Raw genomic sequence first — 15,341 nt, 5'->3', positions numbered from 1 at the left:
GCTCCTGGAACATCTGCCTCTGTTTCTCCTGAGTCAAGCCTTGGTCAGAAGAGGACTGGGGAAGGAGGGGGGGAAGGAAGGCACACACTGGGGGGGGGGGGGGGGTGAACTGAGGGGAGAAGATAGGAAAGGAAGAGTTGGTAGAAGTTGGAGGAGGAGAATGACAAAGGCCAATGAGAAAATGCTTGTGTGCTGAGTAGACACACCTCCTAACAATTGTACTTGTGTTTACCTACATGTGGACCTTTAACTTTTTTTGTTGTTGTTGCTTTTTTTCATGACTATCATACATTCTTGACTTGGTATTATGTTAGGATTCATGTTTCATCACCACAAATTAACAATGAAATATGCATTCGTAATTCACTTAAAGATTGTATCATTGCTGTGGGCAATGTCATTTATTTAAATAAATTCTTGTTCATACTTTTTTGAAAACTTTTCATATGTATTGGGCCAATAGAGATTTATTTTGATTTCATATTATATCTACATGCTCAATCAGCAGGTTATATTGTTTAAAATAAAAGCTGCAATCCCCTACTATTTAAAAAAAAAACAACAACATTACACCAAAGACCTTAACATTCATCTCAGTCTTTAGACCTGCACCGGTATTTAAAATGGGTCGCATGTGGCACAATTTCACTCAATGCCACAAGCAGCAAAGATGCTGTTTGTGGTGTTTGTGGGAAAACATGAACCCATTTTGGCAACACAACAACCTTTGTGAATTACCCCAGGATAAACCACAAGGCATAATACAAAGTATTTATGTTGTAGAGAGCAGATGAAGACAGACGTCTCAACCTTTCACTGGCTGTTGATAAATTACGCAAAGCCATTGTGCTAAAAAAAAGTGAAGATGAACTTAGAATACTATTTACAATGAATTAAGTTTGCTCTTGCTGTTAAATGAACTTAAAATAAATGTGTTGGCAAAGTCGCGCATTTGTTATGGCATTTATTTAGATCGAAATAATTAATAATAATGAATAAATATTCAGATTATTTGGATTTTTACAAAGTTTTGATCTGACTTTTAGGACAATATGCTTCTTTTTTTAAAAACCTGATTAGCCTAAAACATGAATACACAGTATAAGTATCATAAGGCCAATATTAGATCAGAAAAATACCTATGGAAATACGACATATATTTTGCACCTTTTATTTAGCAATGAACTTTACAGTCACAGGTATTTCCTCGGTATGTGGTGGCACTTGCATCCATGATTATGAGACAGATTATTATGAATTTAAAGCCAAAAGATGAGTTGAAACCTCATGTGTTGCGATCATCAGCATCTGTTCTGACCCCCTAATGTCCTTCTTTTGTCTCGTATTGTTCGTTCTCAAAGTGTGACTAACTCTGCTTTCTTAGTCATGTTAATTCTTTTCTGTATTGAAGAGTATCGACGTATCCTGTCTTCTGCAAGAGTGATTCCAAACTCGGCTCAATCTATTCGCTGGGATCGACACTTCAATATATTTCGTTGATAGGACGTCAACACGACGGAAACTTTTGAGTGGGGCAGATTTACAAGTGGACTCCTCAGTCCTCCCTCCTTGAAGATCAGTTGACTGCGAGAGGTGGATTGCCCTCCGAGCCCACTGAGCATCTGGCTGGGGAGCGACAGATGCTGACAGCTGGACTGACGGCCAGCATATGCCGCTTTCTTTATTCCTGCCAAACTCAGACAATAGAGTTGAAGGGACGGGGGGTGCATTGTGTGGAAGGTAGACCTAATAGCTTGTGACTTCAGAAAAGAGTCTCTATTCTCCTGAAGAGCAATTAGTCTGTCTCTGATCCCAGCCTGGAAAGTTTATGGGTGGACTGAGGCCATGAAATGTCAGAGATGTCAATGGGCCATTCATATTCAGGCCTCAGTGCGAAGTTTATATTTTAAAGATGCAATCGATTGTATCGGCACCTATTGTCTTTAACGCGAGGTGTGTTTGTTTGGATTCACGTGGCGTTTTATCGCGGACTGATAGTGATCACTCGTTTAAACGGAGTTGTGTGGCCGCATGCGCCGAGCACGTGCGCTTTGTTTGGCAGCGTCGTGGCGTCACACGCACGAACCAGGAAGTGACAGCTTTCCATAACAAACGCGTGACGCTGCCCGGTAGGCAACACGTTGGATTTTCAAGTAAGTCATTTGCGCAACACGGTCCAATCACAATATTGGCTGCATCGTGAGTTCGTTTAGAACGCCAAAGTCTGTGGCTGCACTGTAACTAATAAAACTTGCAGCCTAATGAATGGTTTTTTTTAATGATCTTCTCCATCCGTAGAAATGGGAGTAAAAGGTTTGCAGTACTTCATGGAGCGCTTCTGCCCAGAATCCTGCATCACTGTCAATTTGCAGGAGATGGCCAGCGAACATGTTTCGAAAACATCTTCCAGTTGAGTGCATCCATAATGCAATGTACATATTTATATGTTGTGGCTCATTTATTGGCTCCCACAGACGTCCAGTCCACTGCCAGTCCCCCCCAGTCAAAATGGACTGGACGTCCATCGCCATCAATAGCACAGAAACATGATCATTCACTACTAACCCCTCCCAGTTCAAGAATTTGCCTAATGTTTCTGTTTAATTTGTTATTGGACTGAAGATTTCAGTTTGTCATTCTGATTCTTTCAGGTCCTACGCTCGTTGTGGATGGGATGGCCTGTTTGCGCCACTGGTACTCTTGTAAAGACTGGGTGTGTGGGGGTCAATGGAAGGAGTATATGAGCATCCTGAGGAAGTGGGTGGTTACGTTCACCTCTGCCGGAATTCATCTTGTCTTCTTCTTCGACGGCATGGTTGAGGAAAATAAGAGACCTGAATGGGTGAGCTACACAACCTTGTGAACACATAGGAATGGAGTCAGTATCACACAATTTTTTAAGATAAGACAGATAGAGTACTTTAATGCACTACTTTTTTTTAAAAAAAATAACATTCATTATGGAAACTAGGTATATACTTCGAAACATGAACATAATATATCGTCTTATTATTGCTTTAAGGTGAAGCGAAGAAGACGAGTGAACGGGGAGGTGTCTAGATTATTTCGTCACATTAAGTTGCATGGAGAGCAACCAGGCAAAGATCTATTTAACCTGCCTTCTGGATTGGCAACATTCACACGCTTTGCTCTCAGGTTTGTAGGTTATCACATTGTGGTTAATCAATGTGTGATAGACATTTAATGGTACTAATATTATCGATACATTTTAGAACTTTAGGTCAGGAGGTATTTTGCTCAGTGCAAGAGGCTGACTATGAGATTGCCTCTTATGCTTGTCGCCATGGATGTATGGGAATTTTGGGACAGGACTCAGACTTCATCATTTACGACAGGTTGGTTTTCTTGAGGCTGTTGTTTTTCATTTCAGTTTAAACACAGCTATTCATAATAATGTATATTTTAGAATGAAAATGTATCCTCTGTATGAGTATACAGTGTTCCCTCGCTACTTCGCGCTTCAGCTATCGCGGACTCAGAGCTTCGCAGATTTTTTTCAGGATTTTTTTTTAAAGATATTAAGTTAAAATTATAAATTACATCATTTTACAAGAGGTGGAAACAAAATATTCAATAAGAATTAGTAATTGCATCAAAAAAGGCCAAATAAATGGTCAATAACATGGTGTAGTTTGAAAAATATTCTCGGATAAAAAGTGCTGCTTTTATTTATAGGAAATCACTTTTATTTTCTATTTAACTGTTTTTCATCTTCACTGATAAAACATATGGGGAGATCTGATCTTAAGTATTTCACAAATGTGCCTTAAGTTTGATTTGTTTTAATTTATCACCACCTGGTCATAGATTTGTATTGACTGAAGATCCTGCAGATTAATTGCCAGACTAATATATAATTGTTTTTTTTTCAAGTGTTCCTTACTTCTCATTGGCAAAACTGCACTTAGCCCACCTCACCACTGTTCAATACGACCGAAAGAGGCTTTGCCGAGCCATCGGGTTGGACTTTTATCAGTTACCGCTACTCGCTTGTCTCCTCGGTAACGATGTGGTGCCAGAGGAGCGCATGCAAGTTATCAGGAACAATGCTATGGAAGCATACAGGTGTGTAATTATGCTTCATTTGTGATTTTCATGAAGATAAAAGACACAAAAAGGAAATACTTTTTTTGTCATCAGAAAATCATCTCACCCTGGAGCTCCTCAGGGACACGTGGTGTTAGCTGTATCCCAGTATGTCAACTCTTTGTGGGGTAAAGAAAAAGAACAGAGTGGGATTATCCCCCAGGCTCTGAAACTAGCAGCTCCAGATCGAACGCTCCTGGAAAAGGGCATTTGCTCCTATTTACTGGCTGGACCAAAAGCTCGTCCGATGGATGCCCAACCTCCTATCCACCCAATTTTTAAGAAAGATCTCAATCCAGAAATATTGAAGGTAAAGCATATATTTTTCTATGCCGCCGACATACAGTGAACAACTCCCCAGTGTTTTATAGGCCTTGTGGGCCGCCAGGCTTATTTTACCTTCTGCCAGGCTATTGCATTTCTACAAACGAAAGTATACAGATTTTCACCACATATGATAATAGCAACATTGTATTGTCGCTTAGTGAACACAGTTGAATAATTTCATTCCATAATTCTGGTCAACATTTATCTATTTTTTTGTCCACATTATTATTTTTTTGTTTATTGAGTGATTCTTTGCCTCCAACTTAGGCTTGTAGAGGAAAGCATGTGTCCGCAGAGAGTTTCATGGTCTACAATGTCCTATGTGAAGGAGTGCTTGAATGTAGTAATAGTCTGGAGGATGAGGAGGATCATCAACTGTTGCCTCAGGCTCTTGTTTTTAAGTCCTGCAGACAACACATCTACGCTCTGTTACTGCTCAGTGGGCAATATGGTAAAATTGCACACACACAAATAACGCATGGACTCCCACATTCAAAGTTATTCGAAAACGGTGTGTTTTTAGACGGCACGGTGGAACCTCCAACCATCAGAGAGTGGTTTGTCTATCCAGGTAACTCTTTGAAGGAGCCTGACATGGTGCTCCCCGTCCCACTCGACATCCCAGGTACTGTATTAACATCCCTTAAGAAAACAGTTTATGTGCCTTCTTTTCGTTCGCTTGAATTGGTTGTCTAGCATCGTCAATGGCAGCCAATCAATGACAACAATTTGTCTGTTGTTTTTAGGTGAACAACCAAGTCTGGAGTTACTCTGGTTTGGCTCTGGGTCTGACATTTCCACTAAACGCCTGATGACATTTTTGTCAATATTTGACTGCCAGGAGTTTTCTGAGTTGTATGGAGTTATTGAAGACTTTCTCTTGGCTGCTCTTTGTCTGACCACCTATATTGCACTCCAGGTAGTAATTATTATGACGTTTTAATCATTTCTAAGATGTCATAAAATGAAATTATTGGTGTTTGTTGGCAAACCTGCACGATTTATAAATTTCCTAGGACTGCGATTAAATTATGTGGAAAAAAAACAATAAATAAATCATTACAACAGAAGGCGTGTTTGTTAGGATCCGTAAATTCTAGACAAGCAAAGTTGAGCGGACGGGCCGACAGACAACAGAGGCTGTTGTTGTCTGACGGCCGGCCGCTGCTTTCAAATTCACTCGTCCCTCGTCTGTTCAAATAGCTTGGGGTTTGTTTGTTTTGAACACACCACTCACACACACACACACACACACACACTGGCTGCCTTCCCTGCTTCATTCAGCATTGGTGCATTTGTAGACCAAACAAAAAGTCCCACCTCGAAGAAACGCCAAGATGGAATTGAATTTGAAATAATGTACATACAATAAAACGGCTTTTTTTTTTTTTTAAATCATGCTGTCATTCCCTATGTAGGTGCCATCATTTTGCTCAGAGGATGTGGATGCTTACTTGAGTCAAGCTGTGTGCCTCAGGCTGAAATCTCTGCAAGATCTGCAGCAAATTAAGGTCAGCAAAGCACATGCTTATTGAAATTGGCTCAATTTGTGACAAGTTTCCCAATGTATGAGAACAATGCCTTCACTTAGTTTACAGTAAATACACTTCCAGACAGGGAAAATAAAAATAAAAATAAAAATGTAGACAAACCCAAATAAGCCCCTAAAGAAAACAAACAGCCAAATTAGAAGGGTACTTGGTATTTTTTTTCAAAGTCTAATTGTATTTTAGTCTATTATCTAATGTCTTAAAATTATAGTCTTTACACAGTTGTTTTAATAGTCACTATTCTTCACAGAGAAAGACCATTAAGGGTCTTAGCAGCTGTTGCCTTAATCATTCACTGCACCATTGTTGACCCTTTTATTTTCACCGCTTAATTACCATACTTATTTTGTGTTGCACCGCTTCATGTATTTCCTGCACAGTAATTAAGGTCGTGTTTTGTATTTAAAAAGCTAATGTGAAAGAGAGGTCAAAGGCTGTTGCTGTGTATGGCCATGAAAATGATCAATAGAGCTCTACATGTACAAGCATGCACCCCAAAAAAATTAGTACACGCGTATATAGGCTGACTGTGTGTCGATCTATCTGCGTTTGCCATTTTACGATGGGGTATTTATGGAAATCGCTATCATGTTGTTGGATTTAAACTTTTTCTTGTAAACTGAGACTTGCCATTTGTGTTGGGTTTTTTTTGGAAAAGGGCTTGTGGGGTGGTTCTTGGATGCCTTTTGTTTTGTTGCAACATTCCTCCCCTGGGCTTTGGATGCTTGCCTGTGTGCGTGTATAACTCGTGTGCGATATAGAAAGAGTAAGACGGCGCGAGTGTTCTGGCGACAGTCAGCCGTCTGTCCTGGTTGACGCTTACCACATGGAGCTATTTCCATCAAACACGCGTCTCCCCGATGAATGACACACACATACACACACATACACAATTTTCCATCCTTTGTCCCACTTGGTTTGTTCTCATATTCATATTCTTTTTACGCTTTCAGTATTTGTTTCCATCTTTTTGTCAGTGCGTTTGTGTGTCTCGGGCCTTTTTTTGCATCTGTTCAGTGCTTCATTGTTTTCACTGTGTGAAGCTGTGTTTGACTGGAAGCAGCTGACAAGCAGGGCTACGCCAGTCACTGAGCGCTTGTGTGTGTGAGTGCACGCGCGTGTACGTTGTAATCAAAGTTATCAGCGCGATCTGCCAATGGACAGGTGAGAGCATTAAGTATTCTTTGCACGGTGAACATCTGCCGGCTGTCATTCACTGTATTCAATCTTTGTTTACAACATAGTGGAACAGTCTCGCGAGACTAAAGAATTTGAAGTGGTGAGTTTAGAATGATGGAACGCGTGTTAAGTAGCTTCAGACCATTTTTTTTTTTCTCCTGGTGTAAAATTGTAGCAAATTTATTTTGTGTGGTGATAGTTAGGCGCATATTTATATTGTGTATTTTATGATTAGCCTGATTAGGCCAAACCCATTAAATAAAACACAGAAAACGTAGTTGAACTTGAGCTTTTTTCTTGGAAAAGGGCACTGTTTAAAATGAATTTGCATCACCTTTATTAATTGACATCTTTACGCAACAGCAATTACTGCTAGCATAATACATCAGTTGTAATCAAACTATAGTACATTTATTTGATATACAGTTTACCTTACCCTTCATAAAGGTTTGCCAAGAATAAATTGACTTGAAGGTGGGCCTAAGGTTGCATTGAAGCACCGTTTATAGGCAAAAAAACGGAATGTTCCAATGCCATAATCTGATTCTCAGGAAGCCCATTGTTTCCCAATGAACTGTATGTTAGCGGAATGACAAAATGAAAGGAAGCAATCACGAAAGATGTGATGTGTGTGGCCAAAAGCAAATATAATTCCACCTTCTTCTTCTTCTTCTTTTCTCTCAGTTGCCATTCCTCTGCAGTCGAGCAGTCCAAATGGGCTCTCTCTATGTCCGGGGACTGAGTTACCTACTGGGGGCCAACTGTGCCAGCGGTGGCCCGCTACCCAATGACGCCTTCATGCCTTGGCAAAGTTTTGACGGACGGCTCTTTCATTCAAAGTACCTGCTTGCACATGGTAGCACGGACCAAATGTTGCTACTGGAAAAAAATGTGAGTAATAGTTAGAATGTGTTAACTTATAGGTTCACTACAGTTTTTATTTTTTTAAAATAGCACATAACACTAAATACATTTGGCCTAGTTATATTTTTCTTCTTTGATAATTATAGTGTTGCTACAAGCAAAAAAATAACAATCAAACAATAACTTTATGTATTGTCTGTTCCGCTTTCAGGAATCCAGTGTGGCTTTGTTTCTCCAGCTCAGAGAGAAACTTATAAAGGTTTGCAAGAAGAAAAACAGAGTCTTACAGTCCCAACCCAGAGCTGGTGGGCTTGAAAAGAGTTATGGAACCTGCTACGAAGACCACCGTACAGGTGACTAAGCATTCTGCAGTGTTTTTATATAGTCTTTCATTGTCCATCGATTTTCTCTTTTAATTTTTTTAGCATACATTTTTAACTATTTGAATTCGTCATTGCGCAAATTCAAGGTAACTTCATCAAATAACCAAGTTATTCTTGTTCAACTGCGCATTTTCATTTTCAAAGCTGCAAAGTTGTTTTTCACAATAGTGCAAATATTGCACAATGTGGCTTCAAATACTTTAGGGAATAGCATTTTAATTTGACCATTGATCAGTGGTTGTAGTTCTCCAGTCCCCCTCAGGGAACCACATTACCCAGAGAGCCGTGCAATAACCAGCACCATGTGTGCTGTGGTCTTTTACACACTGACACGCACACACACACACACGGATGCAAAGATGCCGATATCCAACACTTGCTTTGTCAGTGCACTAGTAATAGCATGTTTCTGTTTATAGGCTGGGAGCACTCTATTTTAAGACACACAACAATGATTACAGGCTTCTCTCTCCGTCCCAAAAAAACCCCATCAACACCCACTCGGCCCTCGGCTCCCTTTTTACCTCAGCGGTTCCCATACGTTAATCCTTTTATCTTCTCTGTCCTCTCTTTACATCCTTGTTTTGGACAGCATTTTGACACTTCCCATCTTTTATCTGCTTTTCATTGTAATTTAACAAAACAACTTCATGAACCAGAAGAAAATCTGATCAGACAGTTTGAACTGCAAGATAGTATAAACTGCAATTTTTGCTTCCCCTATTTAACCTCCATTTTATTCCGCACCCCCTTTAAATAGTAACCTTTTATCAATTTCTTAGTGTAAAAAAACATTTTATAGAAGGTTGCTGGATTTTTATTGATGTGTACTTGTTGCAGCATTTCATATTTTTGTGGAATTGTGTGGATTTTTTTTTGGCGTGGATATTGACAATTTTTCCCTCAATCAGAAAATAGTTTTTCAGCAGATCTCATGGTAAATGTGACATATTCATATTGATCACTGTACTTTTCATTTATTCTAATTCTAATGATAGTCCTGCCCAAAATGCATATTAGTATGTACTACTACTACTGGTACTATTTTCAGTGCAAATCAAATGAGGTAACTGAAGAAAATATGTAACAAAAACTCCCGAATAGAAATAAAATCTATAAAAAAAACTATTTTCAATTTAGGTTTCTGGGAAAACATTAATTAAAAAGTGAAAGCTTGGTCAGGTGATCCTTGGCACATTTAATATTTAAAAAAAAAGAATGCACATTATGAATAGAATTGAGTTCTCTACAATTTGGTGGTCAGTCATCAAGCACGAGTCAGCAGTCTCATGAAATCTGAATCCGTTGTTTTTATGCAAACCGTATGACTTTTGCTGAATGTTTTTTTTTCTCAAGCAGCAACATGTGCTTAGTTGGTTTACCCCAAACGGTCTTCTCTTTACTCAAGTCACACCCTTTTTTGGATGTGCTATTGATTTTTTTGCTTGTACAAGTTGGGGTGGGGGGCTTAACTATTTCTATCATTACGATATTTTGTCTTCTCGGCTAATATCTGTTCGTGTGCCAAAATACTTAATTTTTCCTTTTCTGGTTACCTTGCAACTTCAGATAGTGGTGATAACTGGCAGGACATGGGTGAAACATCAGTAGGAGGATGGAGGAGGGAGAGAGATCACGTAAATGTTCGATACAGCAGAGCAAATCTACACAGAGGGAGAAGAGGAGGAAGCCAATATTCCCACCCTGCTTCGAGTCGATGGCGTCCCAGCAGAGGGCGATACCAGCGGGATCCCAGGTAACATTTTCGTTTAACGGAAAAACCATGCCCTGCTTTTATAGTCCCTCATTTGAAATTCCTCCTCTCAGATGGTGTCAGCCTTCAGCTCCGGGATCGTAACCCCGCCCAGACGGAAAGAAGAGGAGCAGAGGATTAGTGAGCAGGACTCGAGAAGTTAAGAGGGTAGGAAAGACCTGATGAAAGGAATCACAGAATCAAGTTTCTCTAAGCAAACTGATTAGCTGTCAAGAATGTTTGTGGAAGGGATGCAGAAGGTGAAAAGGGGGATTAGGTAAATTGGAGAATTGAGAGATTTCAAAGATGGAGATTTGTCATTTTGGATTGACTTTTTGCGTAGAGAGAAAAAAAATCGCAACTCACTGTAGAAACCTGCTGCTACAGAAAACAATATAGGCATGGAGTATTAAATTCGTGAAGCCAATTGGAAAATCACAGAGGAGAGGATTAAATGCTTAATCCTCAAACTTGTTTTGACGTTATTGTATGGGACCCTTTTTAATATATAAGTCATTATAAAATCCACCACCATTCTGCCAACAAATATATTTAGGTATTCCAATTTTAAAAAAAAAGGGAAAATACGGCAGTACTTAGTCGTACGTTTTAAAAAAAATATTTTACAATAATTTTAAACACAGCATGAATTTCAGATTTACAATAAATACATTTATAAATATGAATAAGACTCTAAAGGGCGGCCTGGTGTCCATAGTTAGCAGGGATAAGGTGGAGTAGGTGGAATTGGGGAACTGCTATGAATAGACTGTGCGAGTGACCAACAAAAACAGGAAGAGACGTAATAGAAGAGGCCAATTTTGGAGAGAGTAGAGAGGAAAGACACGTTTGGAGTTGATGGTCTGTTGTGTTGTTTCAACCACAGGAAACCCTATTGGCTTCCTCTCGTTAAATGTGTATGTGCGGGTGTGGTTCCTCCAGCAGCAATGACACAAACACCCATTTCAGTCCTTCGTGGAGTCTAAGCTTTCTTTTTTCGACTGTTTCCTCTCCTTTGGTGGTCATACAATAAGTTTTCTTCTCTATTCTTTTGTGTTATATACAAATACTCTAAAGCATTTGTTGTCTTAACCTTAACCTTTTACTGAGCACTCATGAAACTCATTGGCTGCTAGTGAAGGCCAATCTAGTAATAATGATTGACAAATCATTGAAATATATACGTAATATTATACTACATATTATAATTAGAATTGAATTTTTAATTTTTAAAAATACTTCATGCCCTCCAAAGGAGTAAAAAGAATGTACATTATAACTGGATGCAATGGAGTATAAATCCATTTGGTTGAAAAATATCTGAAGAGGAATATTCAGAAATACTTCTATTTGTTTAGTTGTTGTTTTTTTTCGATTTGCATGTGCCCACATCGAAAATGTGTTGGCAACAGTCACGCTTTTTGTTATTTTGGATTATTCAACAGACGCACGCACAACACTGACACAAGTATCCAACAATGTGCAGAGCTTAAGCGCCCAAATATAACCCTTCTGTATTTACAAGCCACAAATGCTTTCTTTGGCACTGACCAAAAGTGATGGAACGCTCCCTACATATTTGCATGCTTGCCTGTGTGTTTTAGATTACAATATGTTTATTTAGTTTAATGTGGTCTAATCACCACGGCCTCAAATGTGGTTCAACAAGTATAATACACTTGAACATGGAGAGGTCGGGTCAGGATTGCACGTTCCAGTGTTGTTGAAAAAGGAAAGCCTTTTCTCTTACCTGTGGACATTCTAACCTCCATCACCCACCCCTCTTTCTCTTCTTCCCGTGTCTATGATTGAATGCACTTTGACTAGTGGAACATATGCTGCTGGTTGTTCAATACCCTCCCTCTGAGCAATAGCGCATCCATACGCGTGTGTGTGTGTGTGTGTGTGTGTGTGTGCCAGAATGGGAGAATGAGGGAGAATTTGTGTGTGTGTGTGTGTGTGTGTGTTGAAACATGTGCCTCCTGTTGCACATCGACCATCTGTTCCTTGAATGGACTGATGGAGTACTGCTGTAACCATGGTGATAGGCCATTCAGTCAAATTGCACCATCAAACCACCCCTTGCTGTTTTGTGTGTGTGTGTGTGTTTGTGTGTTTTTATGTTTATGTTCAGGAATGGAATTGTGGCTGAGTGGAGGAATTCCCACGTGTTGATGAAAGCAGGTTGTTGATGTGTAGGAACTCAATTGTTTTTCTATTAAGAAGCAAAAGAGGCAACAAATGCGTTTCTGTTTGCTGTAAGATCTGTAGAGATTGTTTTCAGCCTTATTTAATCCAACCGTTTTTCAAAGCATTATAATACAATGTGGACCGACTCCTGTTACCTTGAAAAAAGTTGGTTGGGAAACTCACTAATGCCCAGTCAATCTAGAAATGTATTGGTATTTTTAGAGCAGTTCTTGTACTTTGTTGCGGCAATAAGCTAATATTGATTAGTTGACTTTTTTTTTGCATAAAAAGTAGTTTTGACCAAGGGTTGTTTACATTTTACTCAATATAACTGTTAAAATGAATTGTCTTATCCATTTTAACTGTGAATCAACCCTCCATTTTAAACTCCGCTCATCCTGTTTAAGGTTGAAAACTTGATTGGTCGCCAGTCAGACACAAGCCGCATACAGAGATGGACAAACGCTCGTACTCACAATCGCATCTTTACACAGCAGGAATTAAACATTTTAAGACCTAACAGCAATCATTTGAATTCGTGCTAATCATGAAGCAGCCCTAAAGGAACCTACACACACACACACACACACACACACACACACACACACACACACACACACACACAAACAGCATCAGCACAAGGGTGAAATGAATATTGAGTTTCAACTGTCTCAACTCACTAGTCTATTCATCTGCATTCTTGGACCATTCAGCAACCCCACCCTTATGTGCACACACACACACACACACACAAGGCAACCCCGGCTCGCCCATTATACACTGCACATACACACACACCCTGCTCCACCCAGTGGTCCGGGGTCTGCTGGCCATATGTCAGCCCATCTCTTGTGAGACACCTCTCCTGAGACCCCGAATCCTCTTTTGTGTGCGTGCATGTGTGCGCGTATGCATGCACTAATGTGTTTGCCATCTTTGCTCACGAGCCATCTCCAAACCGCTGTCATCCACCGAGTGTGTGTGTGTTTGTGTGTGTGTGTGTGTGTGTGTGTGTGTTTGTGAGTGCAACTGACCGCACAACATCTGCATATAGAGTCAATACTTGTCTAATTGCCAAATTGGAGGAACATTATTTTAATTCTGTCAGAGGCTTGCTGGCAATCAGTGGTTACAGTAAAATCTCAATGGTTGAACAAACTGGTGATTAACGACGCTGGTTTATCTCCAGTGGATTCATTCAGTGGTTCCTACATAAAGAGTGATTGAAAGAAATCTGTTCTAGAAAGGCAATTTCCTAAAACTTTTATTAGCTGTAAAGCAGGGGTGTCATACTTTTCGCATTGAAAACCACCATCTGATAATCTTGTAATTTAAAACTATGTCAACTATATTTATAACACTAGTCATTCTCATCCAAGTTTTATCAGCAGGAATCACAAAGTAATTCCAAAATGTCATTTTTCACACTGACCTAATGTCACCAAAAGTTGAAAACCGTCTGGTTCGAATGATGCAAAAAATAAGTCATGTAATGGTATTAATTGCATAATTTTATGACTTTTCTCCAAATATGACTTCAATCTCCAGATATTACGCCAAAAAAAGTTCTCACACAGACTTTACGTGGTCAAAAGTCTTGTAATATCTCATAGTCATATTAATTTTTCTCTCTGAATATTACATTGTATGACTGCTTCCAATATACCGGGGCACCCCTCACCATTGCTCACGGCACCCCAGTGTGCCTCGACACAGTGGTTGGGAAACGCTTACTGACTTAAGTGGTCATGCATCATAAATCTGCATAAAAACATTTTTCCCACTGCTCATTGTCAACTAGCTTTGGCTCAGCTGCATTTGAATCAACATTTCCAGCTCAAGGCAGTCGATTTTGTACCTCACGAAGTTGTGAAAACCGCGGCACCATGAAATCAGCCTAACAAAAAAAAAAAAACGAAGGAAATGACGATGGAAAGGTTCTGCGATATTGATTTTTGTCCCCATGAAGACACATTTTATCCAGCAGGAGACTGAGGACAGCAATAATAACCAAAGTAAAGACTAGGGAGAATTACAGTGTTGCATCCACTACAGCCCAGCTTTAAATAACGTTGCATATTTCGTTGAAATATGCCATTTTAAAGCTTTTTGTAAGACAGTGATATGGCATTATTAAAAAGTCAAGTAAACAGCATTCACGGGGGATCATGAGTGTTATGCATTCTATCCCAGCAGATGGGTGAAATGTGGGTTACGCCCTGGACTGGTCTCCAACTAATCACAGGGTTCATGGAGAAGAACAAGCATTTACCCTCACATTCACACATAGGGACAATTAAGAGTCTTCAATCAAGCTAACAAAATTCCTTCTCGTTTTGTCCGCCTTTTCTGACCGCTGTCTACACAAATCTAGCCAAGTATACACTTTTCTTTATTATTTTATTGATGGCTCATTTCTCATTGAAAATTGAAACTCGCTCTTCTGTATCTTAAAAATGAGATAAGTTTAAAAAACTATGCTTGCACCATTTTTGTGTCTAATTTTGTAAATTGATTTAGCTTCATGCATTTGAAAATACGCAAATTCTTTTAAAAAAAGCATCACACTCATTTATACTCGTATTAAAACACTAAACTGTTGTTTTGAGATGACTGATGCTTTCATTTAAAGAAAACCTATCAGTTATAAGTCATTTCTTATAACTTTTCAGCTGTTTTGTTTTTTTTCTGTCAGGGCAAATGTTTTATGATAAATTAGTTTGGTCAGAGAACACACGCATTTTGCCAAAAGTTCTTTTCTTCCTTGCAGTATGTGTTCCCCTTCTTCCTGCAGTTTTTTAGCCAAGAACTCCATGAGTCCCTGAAAGCTGCATTTCCTTCATTTCATTCTTTCAACACCTTAGGATTCCCTTAAGCATTAAATCCAAACCTTTGTTTTTCAGGATGCTATGTCAACGGCTCCATCCATCGTGTGGATTTAGACAAACATTTGCCATTTGCAACAATTTTGCGCTCTTCCTTTAAAGA

General features: G+C 39.3%; 1 protein-coding gene across 2 annotated transcripts; it reads left to right on the top strand.

The window, feature by feature from the left end:
• The first annotated feature begins 2,023 nt into the window (after nucleotides 1–2,023).
• Nucleotides 2,024–14,857, top strand: fam120b (family with sequence similarity 120 member B). Of its 2 annotated transcripts, XR_013325963.1 has the most exons (16): nucleotides 2,024–2,153; nucleotides 2,299–2,409; nucleotides 2,652–2,842; nucleotides 3,023–3,156; nucleotides 3,234–3,356; nucleotides 3,895–4,086; nucleotides 4,162–4,417; nucleotides 4,702–4,885; nucleotides 4,958–5,059; nucleotides 5,181–5,353; nucleotides 5,853–5,945; nucleotides 7,848–8,054; nucleotides 8,239–8,380; nucleotides 9,980–10,166; nucleotides 10,238–10,331; nucleotides 14,550–14,857. XR_013325963.1 is itself a non-coding variant. In XM_077713990.1 (15 exons), exons 2-15 carry the CDS (start codon nucleotides 2,301–2,303, stop codon nucleotides 10,266–10,268), a joined length of 2,124 nt encoding a protein of 707 aa, XP_077570116.1. In that variant the 5' UTR covers nucleotides 2,024–2,153; nucleotides 2,299–2,300; the 3' UTR covers nucleotides 10,269–14,542. The 2 variants fall into 2 exon arrangements, 1 of the variants encoding a protein (XP_077570116.1); XM_077713990.1 differs by lacking the exon at nucleotides 14,550–14,857 and having other exon boundaries at nucleotides 10,238–14,542.
• The last annotated feature ends 484 nt before the right edge of the window (nucleotides 14,858–15,341 follow it).

The sequence above is a fragment of the Stigmatopora nigra genome, chromosome 3 (assembly GCF_051989575.1).
Source record: "Stigmatopora nigra isolate UIUO_SnigA chromosome 3, RoL_Snig_1.1, whole genome shotgun sequence".
Classification (NCBI taxonomy): Eukaryota; Metazoa; Chordata; class Actinopteri; order Syngnathiformes; family Syngnathidae; genus Stigmatopora; species Stigmatopora nigra.
This window is presented reverse-complemented; position numbering and strand designations above follow the sequence as displayed.

What these genes read in the sequence shown, in the direction of transcription:
- fam120b (XM_077713990.1), top strand. Translation starts at nt 2,301, where the DNA reads ATGGGAGTAAAAGGTTTGCAGTACTTCATGGAGCGCTTCTGCCCAGAA. An exon ending in CGTCCCACTCGACATCCCAG is followed by an intron (nt 5,060 to 5,180) that starts GTACTGTATTAA and finishes TGTTGTTTTTAG; the next exon opens with GTGAACAACCAAGTCTGGAG. An exon ending in CGATACCAGCGGGATCCCAG is followed by an intron (nt 10,167 to 10,237) that starts GTAACATTTTCG and finishes TCCTCCTCTCAG; the next exon opens with ATGGTGTCAGCCTTCAGCTC.